The sequence below is a fragment of the Neophocaena asiaeorientalis genome, unplaced genomic scaffold, assembly GCF_003031525.2.
Source record: "Neophocaena asiaeorientalis asiaeorientalis breed wild unplaced genomic scaffold, Neophocaena_asiaeorientalis_V1.1 scaffold345, whole genome shotgun sequence".
NCBI lineage: Eukaryota > Metazoa > Chordata > Mammalia > Artiodactyla > Phocoenidae > Neophocaena > Neophocaena asiaeorientalis.
The window spans coordinates 1,657,157-1,672,841 of record NW_020175181.1 but is presented as its reverse complement, the minus strand read 5'-3'; the positions used below and the strand labels follow the sequence as shown (position 1 = coordinate 1,672,841).

Sequence of the window (15,685 nt, the reverse complement as noted above, 5' to 3'; positions counted from 1 at the left end):
GGGGCGCGGGCCGGGGGCGCCGGGGGGCCGGCGGCGGCCCGGGCGGGACGATGAAGCGGCAGAACGTGCGCACGCTGGCGCTCATCGTGTGCACATTCACCTACCTGCTGGTGGGCGCCGCGGTCTTCGACGCGCTCGAGTCGGAGCCAGAGATGATCGAGCGGCAGCGGCTGGAGCTGCGGCAGCAGGAGCTGCGGGCGCGCTACAACCTCAGCCAGGGCGGCTACGAGGAGCTCGAGCGCGTCGTGCTGCGCCTCAAGCCGCACAAGGCCGGCGTGCAGTGGCGCTTCGCCGGCTCCTTCTACTTCGCCCTCACCGTCATCACCACCATCGGTAACTACTCGCCGGGCGGGGGGCGGGGACCCGGGGGCTGGGCGCCGGGTTCTGGGGTAGTCCGGAGCCGGCTGGGGCTGGGGGGTTCCCCCGGAGAGGGTCTAGGCGCCGAACCCCGCGCTCCCAGAAACCCGAGTTCAGCCTGACGTGTCTGCTCCGTAGGGACAGGGCTCGGGGGAGGCGTCGAATCCTGGCTCCGGACTTGACTCTCCAGCAGGGCCAGCCCTAACTTGTCCCTGCCAGGCTGCGAGAGGGCCCCAGGGGACTCTGAAGTGTGTGAGAGGGGCAGGAACGACGGGCGGCGGCTGGGGAGGAGGGGTGTGGCCGCGCCAGGCCCTGGAGCAGGGCGCCGAGTGTAAGTGGTGGGGAACGCTCGACTCCTCCGTGTCCTTGCAGATCGGCTCCCGGACCCCAGCGTGTCTACACCGACTGGGGCTTCAGGGAGACGTGTGGATGCAGGTACTTGGCACTCTGAGGCACACGGGGCCGCTCTGGGTGCCTGGAACACTCCATAACTGTGGCTATGAGTACTTCTTGGGGTGTGTGTGTGTGTGTGTGTGTGTGCGTGTCTGCGTGCACGTGTGTGCCCAGCGCCAGGAGTTTAGGCTCTGCCAGCCAGTGCCTTTAATTTTCTTAGGGCAGCAGAGCTGGTGCTGGAAGCCAGACCCAGCCCTGTCTGCCTTCTTTACTGCTGTCCCAGGAAAACAGTCACCTCACAGGAATGGCCCCAGTTCTCTTCTTCCAGCCAGGGCAGACCTCAGTGTAGGAGGCCACACACACCCGGACTTTCTCACAGTATAGGCACAGGTGCACACACAGGCACACACGCAAGCTCACACAGGACATACACGGGCACACACACAAGGCGCACAAGTGGGTATCCAAGAAAGAATCTCCAGTGAGGCCCTTGATGTGCTATTCAGGTGTCCAAACAGGGATAAACACCTTACCCACTCCCAAGACTATAATTCCAGCCCAGCTCCATTACTTGTCCCATTGTATGACCTTGGGCAAGTCCCTTCCCCTGCCCGAGTCTCAAGTTCACCTCCAGACAATGAGGGTTTGGCCAGGGCTCCTCCGGGTCCTGATGTGCTCCCAGCCCACCTTCCCCCAGAGCTCACTAGGATGCGTCCAGGAGCTGTTTCCTCCATCTTTCCCATTCCTTCTCCTCTCCCTGGTCCTCCTCCTAGCCTTGGCTGAGCTCCCACGGGCTCATTGCCATTTGGCATAGCCCATGACAAGATGGCAGTGTTTTCCTGGGAGTCAACAGGAGCCGAGAGGGGTAAAAGGCAGTACTGGACGCCGTCCCTGCCGTTTGTCCACTGCAGGACTGTCCCGAGATTCTGCTGCTCTCTGGAGACCGCAGGGAGCTATGCTATGTGGTTTCTGGAAGATGATGAAAAGGACCCCAGGAGTGGATGTCGCCCAAGTGGGGGCACCTCTGGGTCCTGCTGATGCTGTGAGTTTAGTGCAGGATGGTCAGACTCAGGTCTGCCCAAAGAGGAGCCTGCTTTCCTGGGAAGGACCAGGCTGGGTTTTGTCTGGCGTCTCCTCCCCTCTCCCACCTCCCTGCCACCTGCCAGGGTTTCAGGAGCACTGCAGGTCCTTAGACCTTCCCTCTCTCTCTCCCCACACATCTCACCCTTGGTGTGTGCCCCATCTTTCTCAGTACCCTGGTCCCCAGCTCCACAGTAACCACCCAACTGACCTCCTTGCCTCCAGCCTCATTCCCCCTTAGGGCAAGCTCCCGAAGATAATGCTGCCAGAAAGAATCTCCCCAAAGCACAGCTCTGACCATACCAACACCCTTCTCAGAAGTCCTCAATGCCCCCCTGCTGCCCATGTAATCCATGAATCCATACTCCTCATCCCAAATTTTCAGGACCTCATACCTGGCTGCAATCTCTATGTCCAACTTAATTTCTCACTTCTTACTGACATGATCTCTCCACTGCAGCCCAACTGTCCCTCGAGAACACCTGAAGTGTGCCTATCTGGCATGCCTTTTTCTCTGTCTTCTATTTATCTTGTCCAAGCTAACCTTCCAGGTCTGGTTCAAATCCCATCTCCTCCTTGAAGTCTTCCAGACCATCCCAGGCCACTGGCTCTGGATGACTGCAGGACTTACTGTCAAGACCAGCTGAGTGACACAGTGTAGGCTGTTTTGCACAGCTGTTTACATGTCAGGGGGTGTATTTGGTCTCTTTAACCACAGGGGGTGTAATTAACCTCCATGGGGGCAGGGCCCTGTGGTTCCCATCTCCGTGCTCGCAGTGCCGGCACAGTACCCAGCAAGACACAGGAGCACTCAGAGAATGCTACTGATGGGTTTAAGGTGTGCAGAAGTGAGACGGCATCATCCTTCCCCTCCATCCCTGCCGTTTCCCAAAGTGTTCGTAGTCCTCACCAAGAGAGATGCTAAAAGCTGGGGGTAGAGGAAGACAGAGTGTGGTTCTGATGATTTTTGTTTGTTTGTTTTTGCGGTGTGCGAGCCTCTCACTGTTGTGGCCTCTCCCGTTGTAGAGCACAGGCTCAGCAGCCATGGCTCATGGGCCCAGCCGCTCCGCGGCATGTGGGATCTTCCCGGACCCGGGCACGAACCCGCGTCCTCTGCATCGGCAGGCGGACTCTCAACCACTGCGCCACCAGGGAAACCCTGATTTTCTTTATTTATAAGGAGCTTGGCAAGAGGAAAGAGAGCATCAAAGAACCACCCTAGTTCTGTGGGGGCCCTAGACTGGCACTGCCCACTCTGCCCCACCCAACCATCACTGGCTTTTTGTCACCTCTCACTCTGGCTATGATACCTGGCTGAGAGCTGTCCATATGGGCTCAGATCTAAGAAACAGCTCTCTGGGCTGTGATCAGATGGTTGGAAAGGGCCCTATATTAGACTGATCTTGACCCAAAACCCAAAGGCAGCAGTCTGTGTCCACCTGACCCCTTTGGGGACACAAATGGGTCTCCTGAGAGACTGGGAGTCCCTTTGGGATAGAATAATGACAAAATTTCCCATTCCTTCAGTGCCTTAGTGATCACAATGCACTTTCATCTCATTTCTTGAGTCTCAGCCTTCATAGCTCAGGGGAGTTGCCAGGGCAGGTACCGTTAGCTCCCTTGCACAGAGGAAGGCATGGAGGCTCAGGAAGGGGAAGGGACTCCCTCAAAGTCACGCAGCTGCTGAGCAGCGGAGTTACTTAGAGCGAGAAGCAGGGACTCCTGACTCTAAGCCCAGTGTTCCTTCCCCTGCTGGTTTCTTGGCCGCTTCCTCTGCCTCCATATGCTGTGAAGCCCAAAGCCAGCCAGGATCGGCATGGCCATGACGTGCTCAATCATGCCGGCTTGCAGGGTGCTCATGGGCAGCCCTGATTGGTTGAGGGTCAGCAGGGTCTGAGCTAGTCATTCACCTGGTTACTCACAGTCACCACGGACTGCGAGGATTCCTCCAGCTCCCTCGTCCCTAGTCTCCCAGACAGGAAACCCTTCCTTTGTCGGGCCCTAAGTTCATCAAGCGAAGGGAAACTCTTTTTTGGGCAAGTTTAACCTCTCTAGCTGTTGAGCCATTAGGCTCCTCCGGGGCCCCAGCCACATCTATTCATAGCCTGGAGGCTGTCAGAGCAGGAAAGGGCCTTGAGATCAGCTGGTGCCACCCCCTCCTCTTACCGAGAAGGAAGCAAAGAGGTGATGGGAGTAGGGTAGTCAAACCTGACTCGCAGGCCCCCGCTCCTTCCACTTGTGCAGACTGCTTCTCTATTTATTATTATTAATAACAGCAACGGCAGCAATACTAATGGCAGCCACCATTTGTTAACTACGCTTCGGCAGCCTGTACACAAGACGCTTCATTTATATTCCCGTTCAGTTCTCTCCCCACCCCTTCAAGATGGGCATTATTATTCCCATTTTTCAGTGGTGGAACCTAAGGCTCTGAGTGTAAATGACTCACCATGGCCTTGTGACTTGAAAGTATAGATTCACTGGAGCCTCTCTGAGTCCCATGCCCTGTATTTTTTTTACCATTTCTTTCTCTACTTCAAGAACCCAGCCCAGACCCTTGTACTTTGGGGACGCCAAGTAGCCAAGGCTTGTCTCTTCCTCTGGCGAAATCCTCCCCAGAAAGAGAGGGCCTCTGGCTCCCCTGCACACTGGCCCCTGACCAACCCAGACCACGTGCCACAACTGTGCCCAGCACCAGGCCCTCCCGGAGACTGCCATGGGCTCACAGGTGCCCGTTCTCCCACCGCAGGTCCCTGGATTCCTTGTGGCTCTAAGGCAACAAGAGGCCAGGTGATTGATTAAGCTGATTGAGCTGGGACAGAAAACCTTCTGTTCTGCTTTCTCCCCAGCTTCCAGCAGAGCACAGGCTCGCATCGCCCACCACATGGCCTGGGAATCCTTAGATTGTGAATTCAAGCAGGTAGCTCATGAGGGAACCTGTACTTCTTACATCTTTCTAAGAAGGAGGAAAGTATAGGAGTGACCTGCCACCTGCCAAAATCCAAGAGTCCTCAAATAAAAAAGTGAAAGGAGACAGTAGCAGTCATCCAGACATCCAGAGAGGTGAGTGACTTGCCCAAATTCACACAGCAAGTCGCAGGTACAACCCTTTGGGTGCCTAGACTAAAGATCTCTCCATCACCCCAGCCTGTTTTCCTCACGACCCCCACTTTGCTCTTAGCACCAGGGCCTCCGTCCGCTTATCACTCAGCTGTCCCCAGTACTCTCTCGACTTCCCGGGGGATGGAGGGGCAGTCCAGCCTGAGACGGTCCCACTGTCCACTCTCAGTCAGTATTTCCTTCCTCGCTGCCCACAGACCACCCCTCTGCTTCAACTGTACAGCCTTTCCTGAGGGTGGCATATGAACACGGGTGCTGGCTTAGAAGCCCGAGTGCCTGGCTTCATCACTCAATCCCCCTCTCCGCTCGCCACCTCCACCGCCTGCTACTAGTTGTGTCACTTTGGACAAGTTACTTAGTCTCTCTGAACTTGCTTTGTCATTTACTATATGGGAGAATAATATCTTCCTCCTAGGATTAAATGGGATAACGTGAAAGAAGTGCCTGGTACAGAGTATGTACTTAATAAACAGTATCTACAATTTTAAGTGTTATCATTTCTCATGTATTATCACTTTCCCTACAGAAGGGAACTGGTCTGTTTCCCAAGGATTACTATGACCACAGCACCTCTACTCCTTCCTAACAGGTGGGGACAGTAGGATTGGGGGCCAGAGGCTGCCACACCCTTCCCTTTATCCTCCTAATCTCACTCCCCCATCCCAGGCTTCCCAGATCCTCACTCGTGCCTAGAGTCTGCCTGACACCCAGGCTCAGGGGCAATGCTCCCTCCTCTGAGCAGGCAGGCCCTGCAGCAAACCAGTCAGGGAGAGTGAGGTGCAGTGGTAGAACCCATCCTGGCTTGGAGCAAGAGGACAAAAGTTCCAGTTCCGCTTAGCTTAGCTGCTGGTCCTCTATGACCACCAGTTTCTTCATCTACAGAGTCGACGTATTCGATCAGAGGTCCTTCTGGCTGCCATGCCTCCTGCCTGCACGTCCAGTTCCCACACGTCGTGATTCGGGGCTAGAGACATGGAGGGAATGGGGGCCAGAATAGGACGGAAATAGCAGGCACATGCCTGGCCACAGTGGGGACAGGACAAACACAATAAGTATTTTCAAAGAAAACATAAACAAGCACAGATGAATGTAGTGCAAATCACCACTAGAAACAGCTTTCAGCTGGCAGCACAAACGGTAAATCTGTGAGTTGATTTTGTAATAAAAAAATGTAAAAACGATTTCCCTGCCGTCAGCCAGCAGCAAGGGAAGAGACCCAGCTCTGACTGAGATCATGATGAGTTTAGGCAAACCTCAGCAGAGACCCAGGATGGGCACTCCCTCCCTCCCACCCCACCCCTGCCTTGGATGCAGGGAACGGACGTGTCTATAACACGTCAGGCTCTGTCCGAGGCACTTCTCACCTCCTGCATTCCCACAACTGCCCTGGGAGGGCAGGCATTATCATCCTGTATGGTCAAGGAAAAAAAAGCTCAGAGAGGTTCAAACATTGGCCCAGGACCCTACAAATATAAAATGACAGTAACAGGGCTTTACACCCAGGGCTGTAGGAAGTATCTTTTCATGGAGTCGTGCAGCGCCCTGCTCCCCACGGAGGCTCTGCTGTCCCTCTCGTATGAATGTCACAGACAAGGGAGGATGGGTATCAGGGTCATGCAGGGCACTCAGCTGTGACCTCAGCTTCAGGATATCGCATCCTCAGGACTATGGGTAGAGCATTTAGCCCAAAGAGAAATTAGTTAGCTCCACCTCTCTCATTTTACAGTGTGGAAACTAAAATTCTGATTGGAGAAGAAGGGAACCCTGTTTACTGATGCCTCCTTCTGTGTTGTTCACCACCCCACCCCCAGGCTCATAGAGAAGAAAGCAGACTGCCAGCCGGCCTGTCCTGCTTGCCTGGGGCCCCCTCCTCACCCCTTTGTTAGGCTCTGGTCCTCAGCACGTGACAAATGCGTGTCGTGAAGCAGTCACCGGCCCAGCTGATGCGGCCACCTCCCAGTCTGTCCACACTTCCCCGTTGTCCAGAAACTGCCCATGCTCAGGCAGCTCCCAGGTGGCTCCCGGAGACCTGCCCCTCACCTGGAGCCACCCCGAGCCCCTACTGCTGCAGTCACGCCTTCACTTTCCCATTTCCAGAGCTGGCTTCAGCTACTACCTGGAGCCGACAGCTTTGGTCCTCCTGGTTCTGTGGCCCCTGGGATCCCCACCACGCCGGGGCCGACTTCCCACGCTCCCCCTTCACCAAAGCCAGCTCCTTACCACCCTGCTTCCCACTCCCGCCTCTTCCAGTGACACACAGGGTCGCCTTTGTGAAGAGAGTGTATGGATGCAGGGAATATAAGGCAGGAGCCTGGGCTGGGAGCTAGAAACTGGGTTCTTTCTCTTCCCTTAGACAAATCATTCTCTCTCTCTCTCTCTCTCTCTCTCTCTGCTTTCCCCCTACTCATGAGAGGCATAGGCATACCCTGCTGGGCTTCAGTCTCCCCATTTGTACAAAGGAGGTGTTCCCCAGGGGGAACTAGAGAAGGCTAGCTCAGCAGTACGGAATTCTCTACATTAGTACTTCTCCCTTGGTCACCTCTGACGATTTGGTTGATCTTGTTTAAATGCAGATTCTGAACCAGTAGGTCTGGGATGGGGCCTGAGAGTCTATAATTCTCACAAGGCCCCCAAGGGACACTGATGCTGTTGATCTGTGGTTTACACTTTGAGTAGCAAGGATCTAAATAACCTGGAGACCTGACTTCCGAGAACAGACCTGAGGTGGGGACTGTGGTTTTAAGAACAAGATTGTGTAGAGCTGGAAAGGTCCTTAGGAATCTGGTCATGGAGTGTCAGAGCCAATGGCCTCAGAGCTGGTGGACCCTCCTCTGAGGCTGGGGCAGGGCTTTGGTTTGCCCCAGAGGAAGTAGATGCAGAGGTAACCTGGGTTCAATCAGAGAAACACAACCAGCTGGATATATATATATAGACTTATGTGTCTTGACTTACGTGATGGTAGTTGCTGGCTAGGTGAGTGAAATCTATATGGCAGGACATCGGGAAGGACAGTCTGAAACTCTCTCCAGCTTGGGCTGAAGCTGCTGTTCACAGGCAGAGTTTCTTCTTCTTCAGGGAAGCCTTGGCTCACCTCTTAAGGTCTTTCAACTGATTGATTCAGGTCCACCCAGTGGTCTAGGATAATCTCCCTTACTTAAAGTCAACTGATTACGGACTTTAATCACATCTACAAAATGCCTTCATAGCAACCCCTGGATCAGTGCTCAATTGGATAACTCAGAGCTTTAGCCTAGCCAAGTTGACACATCAAAAAGATCACGCTACCCATATATCACACTGGGGACCTCAATAAGTGACTTTTAAGGTTCTTACCAACCCTAAGATACTTAGATTCTTGATCTTCAAAGAGGCAGCCTAGAGACTTAGAGTACCCAGAGTGGGACTCATCTGCGTCCTGGGGACCCCCAGACACTCTGGGTCACCTTCCAAATAGTACTGGCTTTAGCCTTCATTTCAGGTTTACCAGACTTCATTTTCAGTTTACTAAAAATCATTGAGATCTTCTGAGTGCCAGACACTCTACCAGGCACCAAGAGAATAGAAAACTAAGATCCAGATCCTTCCCCAAGGAGCCCCCGGTCTGGTGGAATCCTGAAACCACAAGTTGAATGGTATATATGCTAAATCCTAGTGGAGTAACTCAGAATAAGGATCTGAGAAGGCTTCCTGGAGCAGGTAGTACCTGAGGAAGGCTTAAATGAAGAATGAGAACTCCAGTAAGTGAGGATTGGCAGTGAGAGCTTTCTGGGGTAAGGGAGCGGCATGAATTAGGCTGGGGCCATAAGTCTGCCCAAGGAAACGTGGGCGGAGCCAACCTTGGAGGGGGCTGAGTGCTAGACTCTGGCAGGTGGACTTGATTTGACAAGAACTGGAGGAGGGAAGTGATAGACTCCAACCTGTGTTCTCCTGCCTGGATCCCGACCAGGGATCAGGATGGAATGCCCCTATGACCCCAATTGAACCACCAGCTGCCTCCATCATGCCAGTTGAACCAGTGGGTCTCCCCAGTTGAACTAGTGGGTGCCTCATGACCCCAGTTGAACCAGAGGGTAATGGCAACCTGAATCCTGATTATCTAGCTTCAGCCCCACCCTGGTCACCCAGCAGACCTCAGCCAGCCCCCAGGAAGTACTTTCACTTCCTCCCCTCTCCATGATTCCTTTTCTGGACCAAAGATCCACTCTGGAGCCTAGACCAAACCCAGGCTTATGGATGGTGTTCAGGAGGCCCTGGGACAGCACTGAGCTGAAGGAGATGATACTGTCCCCCACTGTTGTGTGGACATTTTCTGCATAGACAACGCCAGGCCCCTGCTGCACGGCTTGGCATGGACTCAGTGTCCCTCTTCAGGAATGTGCAGGGCCTCTCCTGACCACAGCTCCGATGCAGAAATAACCATCGCAGAAACATCCGGAGAGGCGCATTCCAGCCCGCTGGCCACAGGACCATCTGGGAGGCTCTCTCCAGAGACCCGAACTGTCAGGCCCTGGTTGAACAGCCCCAAGAGGGTGATGCCAGGCTTCAGACAGGAGGCAGCCCTCTCCCCCAGGACGGTGCCGTCCTCCCATCAGGGCAGGGGAGTTCCCCAGGGCCCTGGGGGCAGGCAGGGCTGGGTGGTTCCAGGCAGGAGCAAGTCTCAGATCGACACAACAGATCCGTTCTCCCTTGGACCTATTCTGTCCAGATCTTAGACCTGACATGAAGCCGCCACACCCCACAGAGCCTGCCTCAGTTTCCACGGTCATGAACCAAGGCTGCCATTCACTGGGAGGTTTCTCTGGGCTGAGCCCGTTACATGTATTACCTCATTTAATCTTCAGAGCCACCCTATGAAGGCGACACTATTACTATTCCCATTTTACAGAGGGGGACCCTGAGGTTCCGAGGGGCCAGGGCAGGCCCGCACAGGTGCACTGCTGGCAATCAGCCGAGCAGGGGTGTGTAAAGCAGGCCCAGCACTCGCTTTATAAAACGCTTGGGGGCTTCCTGGTGGCGCAGTGGTTGAGAGTCCGCCTGCCGATGCAGGGGACGCGGGTTCGTGCCCCGGTCCGGGAAGATCCCACATGCCGCAGAGCAGCTGGGCCTGTGAGCCATGGCCGCTGAGCCTGCGCGTCCGGAGCCTGTGCTCCGCAGCGGGAGAGGCCACAACAGTGAGAGGCCCACGTAGCGCCAAAAAAAAAAAAAAAACTCTTGGTCACACAGTATCTCTCCTGAACCTCATAACAACCCAGAGGTGTAGGTGTCAACGAAGAAACTGGACTTGAGAACGTAAGATCACTTCCCGTGACACAGAGCCAGTGAATGTGGAGGCAAGAGTCAAGTCCAGACCTTCCAACCCCAAGACCAAGCTCTCCCCCGAGGAGTGCTCTGGCACCCCGTAGCTGAAAGTGGGTTGGATGGTCCGGATGTTGGGGCATCGTAGAAGTGGGTATTGGCCTATGGAGGGTGAAGAGGATGGTGCTGGGGGGCAGGGGGTGGCAGTCGTCATGGAGTGGCCTTAGTTCCATGCATCTGAACAGGAGGGAAACCTGAGACTAGAAATGAGAATAGAGTGATGGTTCTTAAGAACAGCCAGTGAGTGAGAGAAGGGCCTGGTTGGGGGTGACTTGGCAACTCACCTCCTCCCCGGCGTGCAGCGGGGAGGGCAGGGAAGATGGACCCTGCATGCTGAGTCGGACGCTGGTCCCCGTAGCAGTAGTTATTTGGAGCCAGAGCAATGGGTGTCCGGGCCTGAGCTAAGCCCAGGAGTCTGTGAGTTTTAAAAACTCCCCTGATGAGGGGAATCTGCAGCCAGGTTCGGGAAGCACAGGAAAGAAGAGAGCTTATTCGAATCAGCGTTCTGTACTTGGGAGGCTGGGCCACTTGCCAGCCAGCAGCTAGCATTTTCTTTCTGGGTTTCCTTGGGACTTGAGAAACAGTCAAGGGGCAGCTGAGGAAGAATCTTTGGAGTTCACAAGCCAAAGCTCCTGGGGTGAGCCAGGTAGCAGAGGCCCCAGGAGACAGCGGGTGGCCCCAGGAGAAGGGCAGGTCCTACTCTTCCCAGAGGAGAAGGGGACCGAGAGGGTCTCAGTGGGGGTCATGGGACAGGAGGTGGCTCCTCCGTGGCTTAGCTCTCAAGTGACCCCAGGGAAGGGGGTCAGCCCCCTTAGCTGTGTGAGTATCACTCACCTGGGAACAAAGTGGGGGGCTCTAGCCTGGCTGAGCCAGCGTGGCCCCTCTTCAGCATGACCTTGCATCGTGGATTTTCCACCATGAGGGCTAGACAGAGGAAGACCCTCCGGGGCTACTCTTGGTCCTTGGTCTACCTCCAAGTGGGGCCAGAGGAAGAGAAACCTGGACGTAAACTCAGTGGCAGACCTCCTTCCCTTGGGTGCCCAGCTCAGTGCCCCAGACTCCTAAGCACTTGTCTTCCCTGGGCACCAAAGAGGCCCTGACGTCCCCTGTCTTCCCCTTAGGATCGTCAGTGGGCTACGTGTCATTTCTCAGAGCTGTGACTGGTGTTGTAGCACAGCTGAGCTAAGGAAAGTGGGGGACACAGACCCTTCTGCTGTTTCTCTGCTCCTGCCTGGCTGTGAGACCCACAGCAAGTCACATCCCACGCTGGCCTTGTCTGCAAGGGACTGGGCTGGTGTTGTCTGAGCCCCTTACAGCTCAGACCATCTCTACTCCAACTCAGCCAGGACCTAATCCTGGCCTCTGCTTCCAGCCCCTCCTGAGATGCTCGCTACCCAGGGTTACAATCTCTCCACTTCACCGCATGATGTCTGAGCCCTGGAGGGACTTCTTCTGTGTCCAGTCCCAAGAACAGAGCCTTGTCCTGGACCTCCAAGTCACCCCTTTCTGGAAAGAGCATTTCTGACTGTGGCCGCAGCCTTGCTTATCAGCAGAGCGAGTCCACTGCCCCAACCCCTGGGACAGCTGGAATGCGGGAGACTCCCGCCCAGAAAGGGGGGCCCCCTAACAGCTGGCAGCTCCCACAGTAGTCTGTGGATGGGGTGTGGGAGGAGCAGTGGTGCTGAGAGCCTGCTGACCCCAGCCAGCACTTGCAGGCAGGAGGGTAGCCAGGAGAGAGGCTGCAGACAGTCTTTCTTCCCAGGTTGCCCCTGGACCTGAGCTGGCCTGGGATGAGTGCACTGGTGGCTGTTCCTACAATCCAGGCCCTCGGCTAGCTCAGAGGCTTCCAGGGTCCTGGGAGCTAAGGTCCTGCTCGTGGACCAACCTTCAACATCCCACCTAGACCAGTGACCTGCTAGACCTCTGAGCGGCTGGAGTTAGCCGCATGTGTCCTCACAATGGTTTGATATCTCAAAATGTTCTTGGGCCATTACGCGATATGTGTGTGTTGCAGAGCATACGATCACATTGCTCCACCTTTGGCTGGAATGGGGTCAGTTCAGGGTGCTGACGCCAGCGTGCTCTTGCAGTATAAGGGCTCAGCTTGGCAGTGGATGGCATTACTGCAATTCCTGGCGTCCTTCAGATTCTTCGAGAATCACCAATTCAGCCCAACCCTTCTCTCTTCCAGATGAGGAGACTGAGACCAGGGCAGGGTGCAGGGGGAGATGGGGCGTGGCCTGCCCCAGCCACCAGCAGTGCGATATCAGAGCCAGTCCTCAAACTCAGGCCTCCTGACTCTTTCCACTCCCCCAGCACCCACACAGTCATGCCTCCATTTTCTTTCTTTTTCTGAGCGTCTTCCATGTGTTGGGCACCGTTCTGGGCCCTAGGGACTCAGCCCTGGTCCTCATCATGCCTACATTCCAGAGGAAGTTGATAAACTACATTATGTGATCACAAAAAAAAAAAAAAAGAAACATCATCCCAATGGTGACAAGTGCCAGGAGTCAGTAAAACAAGAGAATGGGGTAGAGAGTGATGGAGAGGAGGGATGGGCCATCTGGGAAAGCCTTCCAGGGAGGGGGCCTGTGAAATGCAAAGATCAAGGAGGAGCCTTCCAGGGTGGGGCGGAGCATGGGAACAGCAAACGTGGAGTCCCAGGTAGGCCAGAGCTGACATGTTTGAGGGACAGGAGCAGAAAGGGCAGTGTGCCTGCAGCACGCTGAGTGAAGGGGTGGAAGCGTGGGAGGACTGGATCCTGCAGGGCCATGGAGGCCATGGTCAAGAATTTGGATTTTACTCTACATGTGATGGAAGCCACTGGAAAGTTTTAAGCAGGGTTGTGGTGTGATATAACTTAAATTTTTACCAGTTCCCTCTGGCTGCTAGAGGTCAGCTGGTTGTAGTAGAAGAGGGAAGCTGGGAGACCCGTCAGGCTGTGTGGATTGGGGGTGTGTTTTCAAGACAGAGTTGGCCCGACCTGTTGATGGATAGGATGTATGTGCTGGGGGAAAGGAGGGAGCCATAGGGCTATGGGAGTAGGGGGAAGGGAATAATCAGTGGTAATCTTTGACCTGAGCAACTGGGTGGAAGGTAAGCATTTACTGAGATGGGAACTAAAATTCAGAGAGTAAAAGGTTTGTTAAAGAGATGAGATTCCAGACTTCTTGTTTTAGACATACAGGTTAATTTTGAGATGCTTATTACAAATCCATGCAGGCAGCTAGACAGACAAGTCTGTAGCTCAAGGGAGAGGTCAAAGCTGAGATATAAATTTAAGAGTTATCAGATGGCAATAATATTTAGAGTCATGCAACTTGATGAGACCAGCCAGGGCGAGGGGAGAATGGGAGAGAAGCGCCCAGGCCTTTCCTCCAGCACTGGGAGGTCAGGCAAGGAAGGGGACCTGCCAGGACACTGGAGGGAAACCTGGGGAGTGCAGTGTCCCAAGGCCAGGAGGCGTTGTTTTAAGAGAGAGGGAGCTGTCAGCCAGGCCAGCTGCTGCTGGGAGATCAAGTCAGATGACCGCAGAGAAGCAACCAGTGCGTTTGGCAATGCGGTGACCACTGGAGACATTGACCATGAAAACATGGTGTAACTAACATTTGAACAGCTTGTTCCAGGAGCATGGGGAGGAGAGAGTGGTAGGGCATCCTTTGTATTTGACCAGCCTGACATGGAACAGAGGGGCCAGATCCCAGTAGAGGCAGGAGAGGGAACAAACAATATCCCAGCTCCCCATTTTCAGGCCTTTTCATAAATGCTTTACAAACCTCCTCCTGCAGAGGCCCATGAGGTAGTCATCATTATGTCCATTATGCAAATGAGGCCCAAGGCCCAGCGAGATTACTGGCTCAGGACACCCAGCCAGGTCCCTGAGTCCGGGCCTGTCTGACCCCAAAGCCCCTGCCCCCAGCTGCCGCCCTGCCTGCGTCTCCCGGCTGCTCCTTTCCCCCGCCCCTCCCATCCATCCTTGTCCTTTGATCATTTCTGTCAGCTTCCAGCAGTCTTGGCCTCTGCCTCCCTCCTCCGGGAAAGCTCTGCTTTTTCTCTTTGATCCTGCACGTCTGTCCTCGGCTGTGTCCTCTGCTGGGCCCTGTGTCCCCTCCTCCCTGTCACTTCAGGATGTGCTGAAGGTAGGGGATCTGCAAGAGTTTCTGAGAGCCTTGTGGGAACCTGGCCTGCGGGATGAGAGCGGGCTCCTGCTTCCCTGACCGCCATTGGGGAAAGAGCCCGGGGGCTCCTCGGGCCTGGCTGGCAGCAGACCAAGCCCTCTCAGCACTAAGGGTCCAGAGACGCGAGCTCACAGGCCAGGGATGTCTGTGGAAGCAACTAGGAGGGGGCAGTCAGGAGGGCCGTGCATTCTTACCCCGACGGGCCGAGATGGGCCTCCGAGTTCTTCTCAGGAGACAGTTACAATGATTTGTGCGGTTCAGGAGTCCTAAATAGGGAGATGTAATCGGCAAAACCAGCCACCTGGCTGCCAACACCACATGCAGAGAAGAAGGGGATGCTCAGGACTTCAGAGTGCCTTTTGGAGCCTGGCTGGTTCCAGTGGGAAGGCAGGGGTGAGGCCCAGAGACTCTTGTCGGAGCTCCCTCCCGGCCTGGGTACTCCCCTCCCTCCCCCGCCTCCCAGTGTCCTGGCCGAGGTGAGGGAGGCCGCCCAGGATGCCCAGAGCCGCCTCCAGCTTCCACCCTCAGGATTCTGAGGCCCTGTCTGCCCCCGGCTGCTCTAGGAGGGCCTGGTACGCAGCCCCCAACTGGAAGAGGTCGGCAGAGGGAACACAGCACACGGAGCCACGGGTCCAGGCGCGCTCCTCGAAGCCCTGACCGGGGGCTGCGGCAGTAATTAGCTCCTCACACATCCCCAGGGTTATTTTTAAGCCACGTTCTTCCCTGGTTTATTTTTAAAGTAACACTGGCACGTGGCTGGCCGGCTGCCCTTCCCAGGTGCTGGTGCCAATTCGAGCCAGGAATGGAGCAGGGCAAGATGAGCCCCTCCCCCAGGGCTCCCCACCAAGTGCCGGAGTTAACCAGCCCCTCCCTGGACGGCAAGGGAGGTTCCTGCTGCACAGAAAGCCTGGGTGCCGCCTGGGGTGAGCAGGTGGGCTGGCACGAAAGACACCCCCCGCCACCCTGAAACTCCATCCTGCCTCTGATGCACACATTCCACATCTTGTGACCTTGACCGAGTCACCTCACCAGCACGAGCCTCAGCTTCCTCATTTCTCAGTGGGGTGAGTGATAGTGATTCTTGCGTCTCACGCAGAAAGTGAGCGATAAACTGAAATGTTGCACAGGTCTAAGGGAGTATTGGGATTAACGCCCCCTGCAAGCATGCTGCCCCCGCTGTCCCACTAACCGCTTCCAAGCCA

General features: G+C 55.3%; 1 protein-coding gene across 1 annotated transcript in view; it reads left to right on the top strand.

The window, feature by feature from the left end:
• The first annotated feature begins 50 nt into the window (after positions 1 to 50).
• The window catches only part of KCNK3 (potassium two pore domain channel subfamily K member 3), a 39,064-nt gene continuing 23,429 nt past the window's right edge, over positions 51 to 15,685 (top strand). Inside the window, exon 1 of the mRNA XM_024764456.1 lies at positions 51 to 333. Within this exon, the coding sequence (XP_024620224.1) occupies positions 51 to 333 (283 nt within the window). The remainder of the gene's footprint in view (positions 334 to 15,685) is intronic.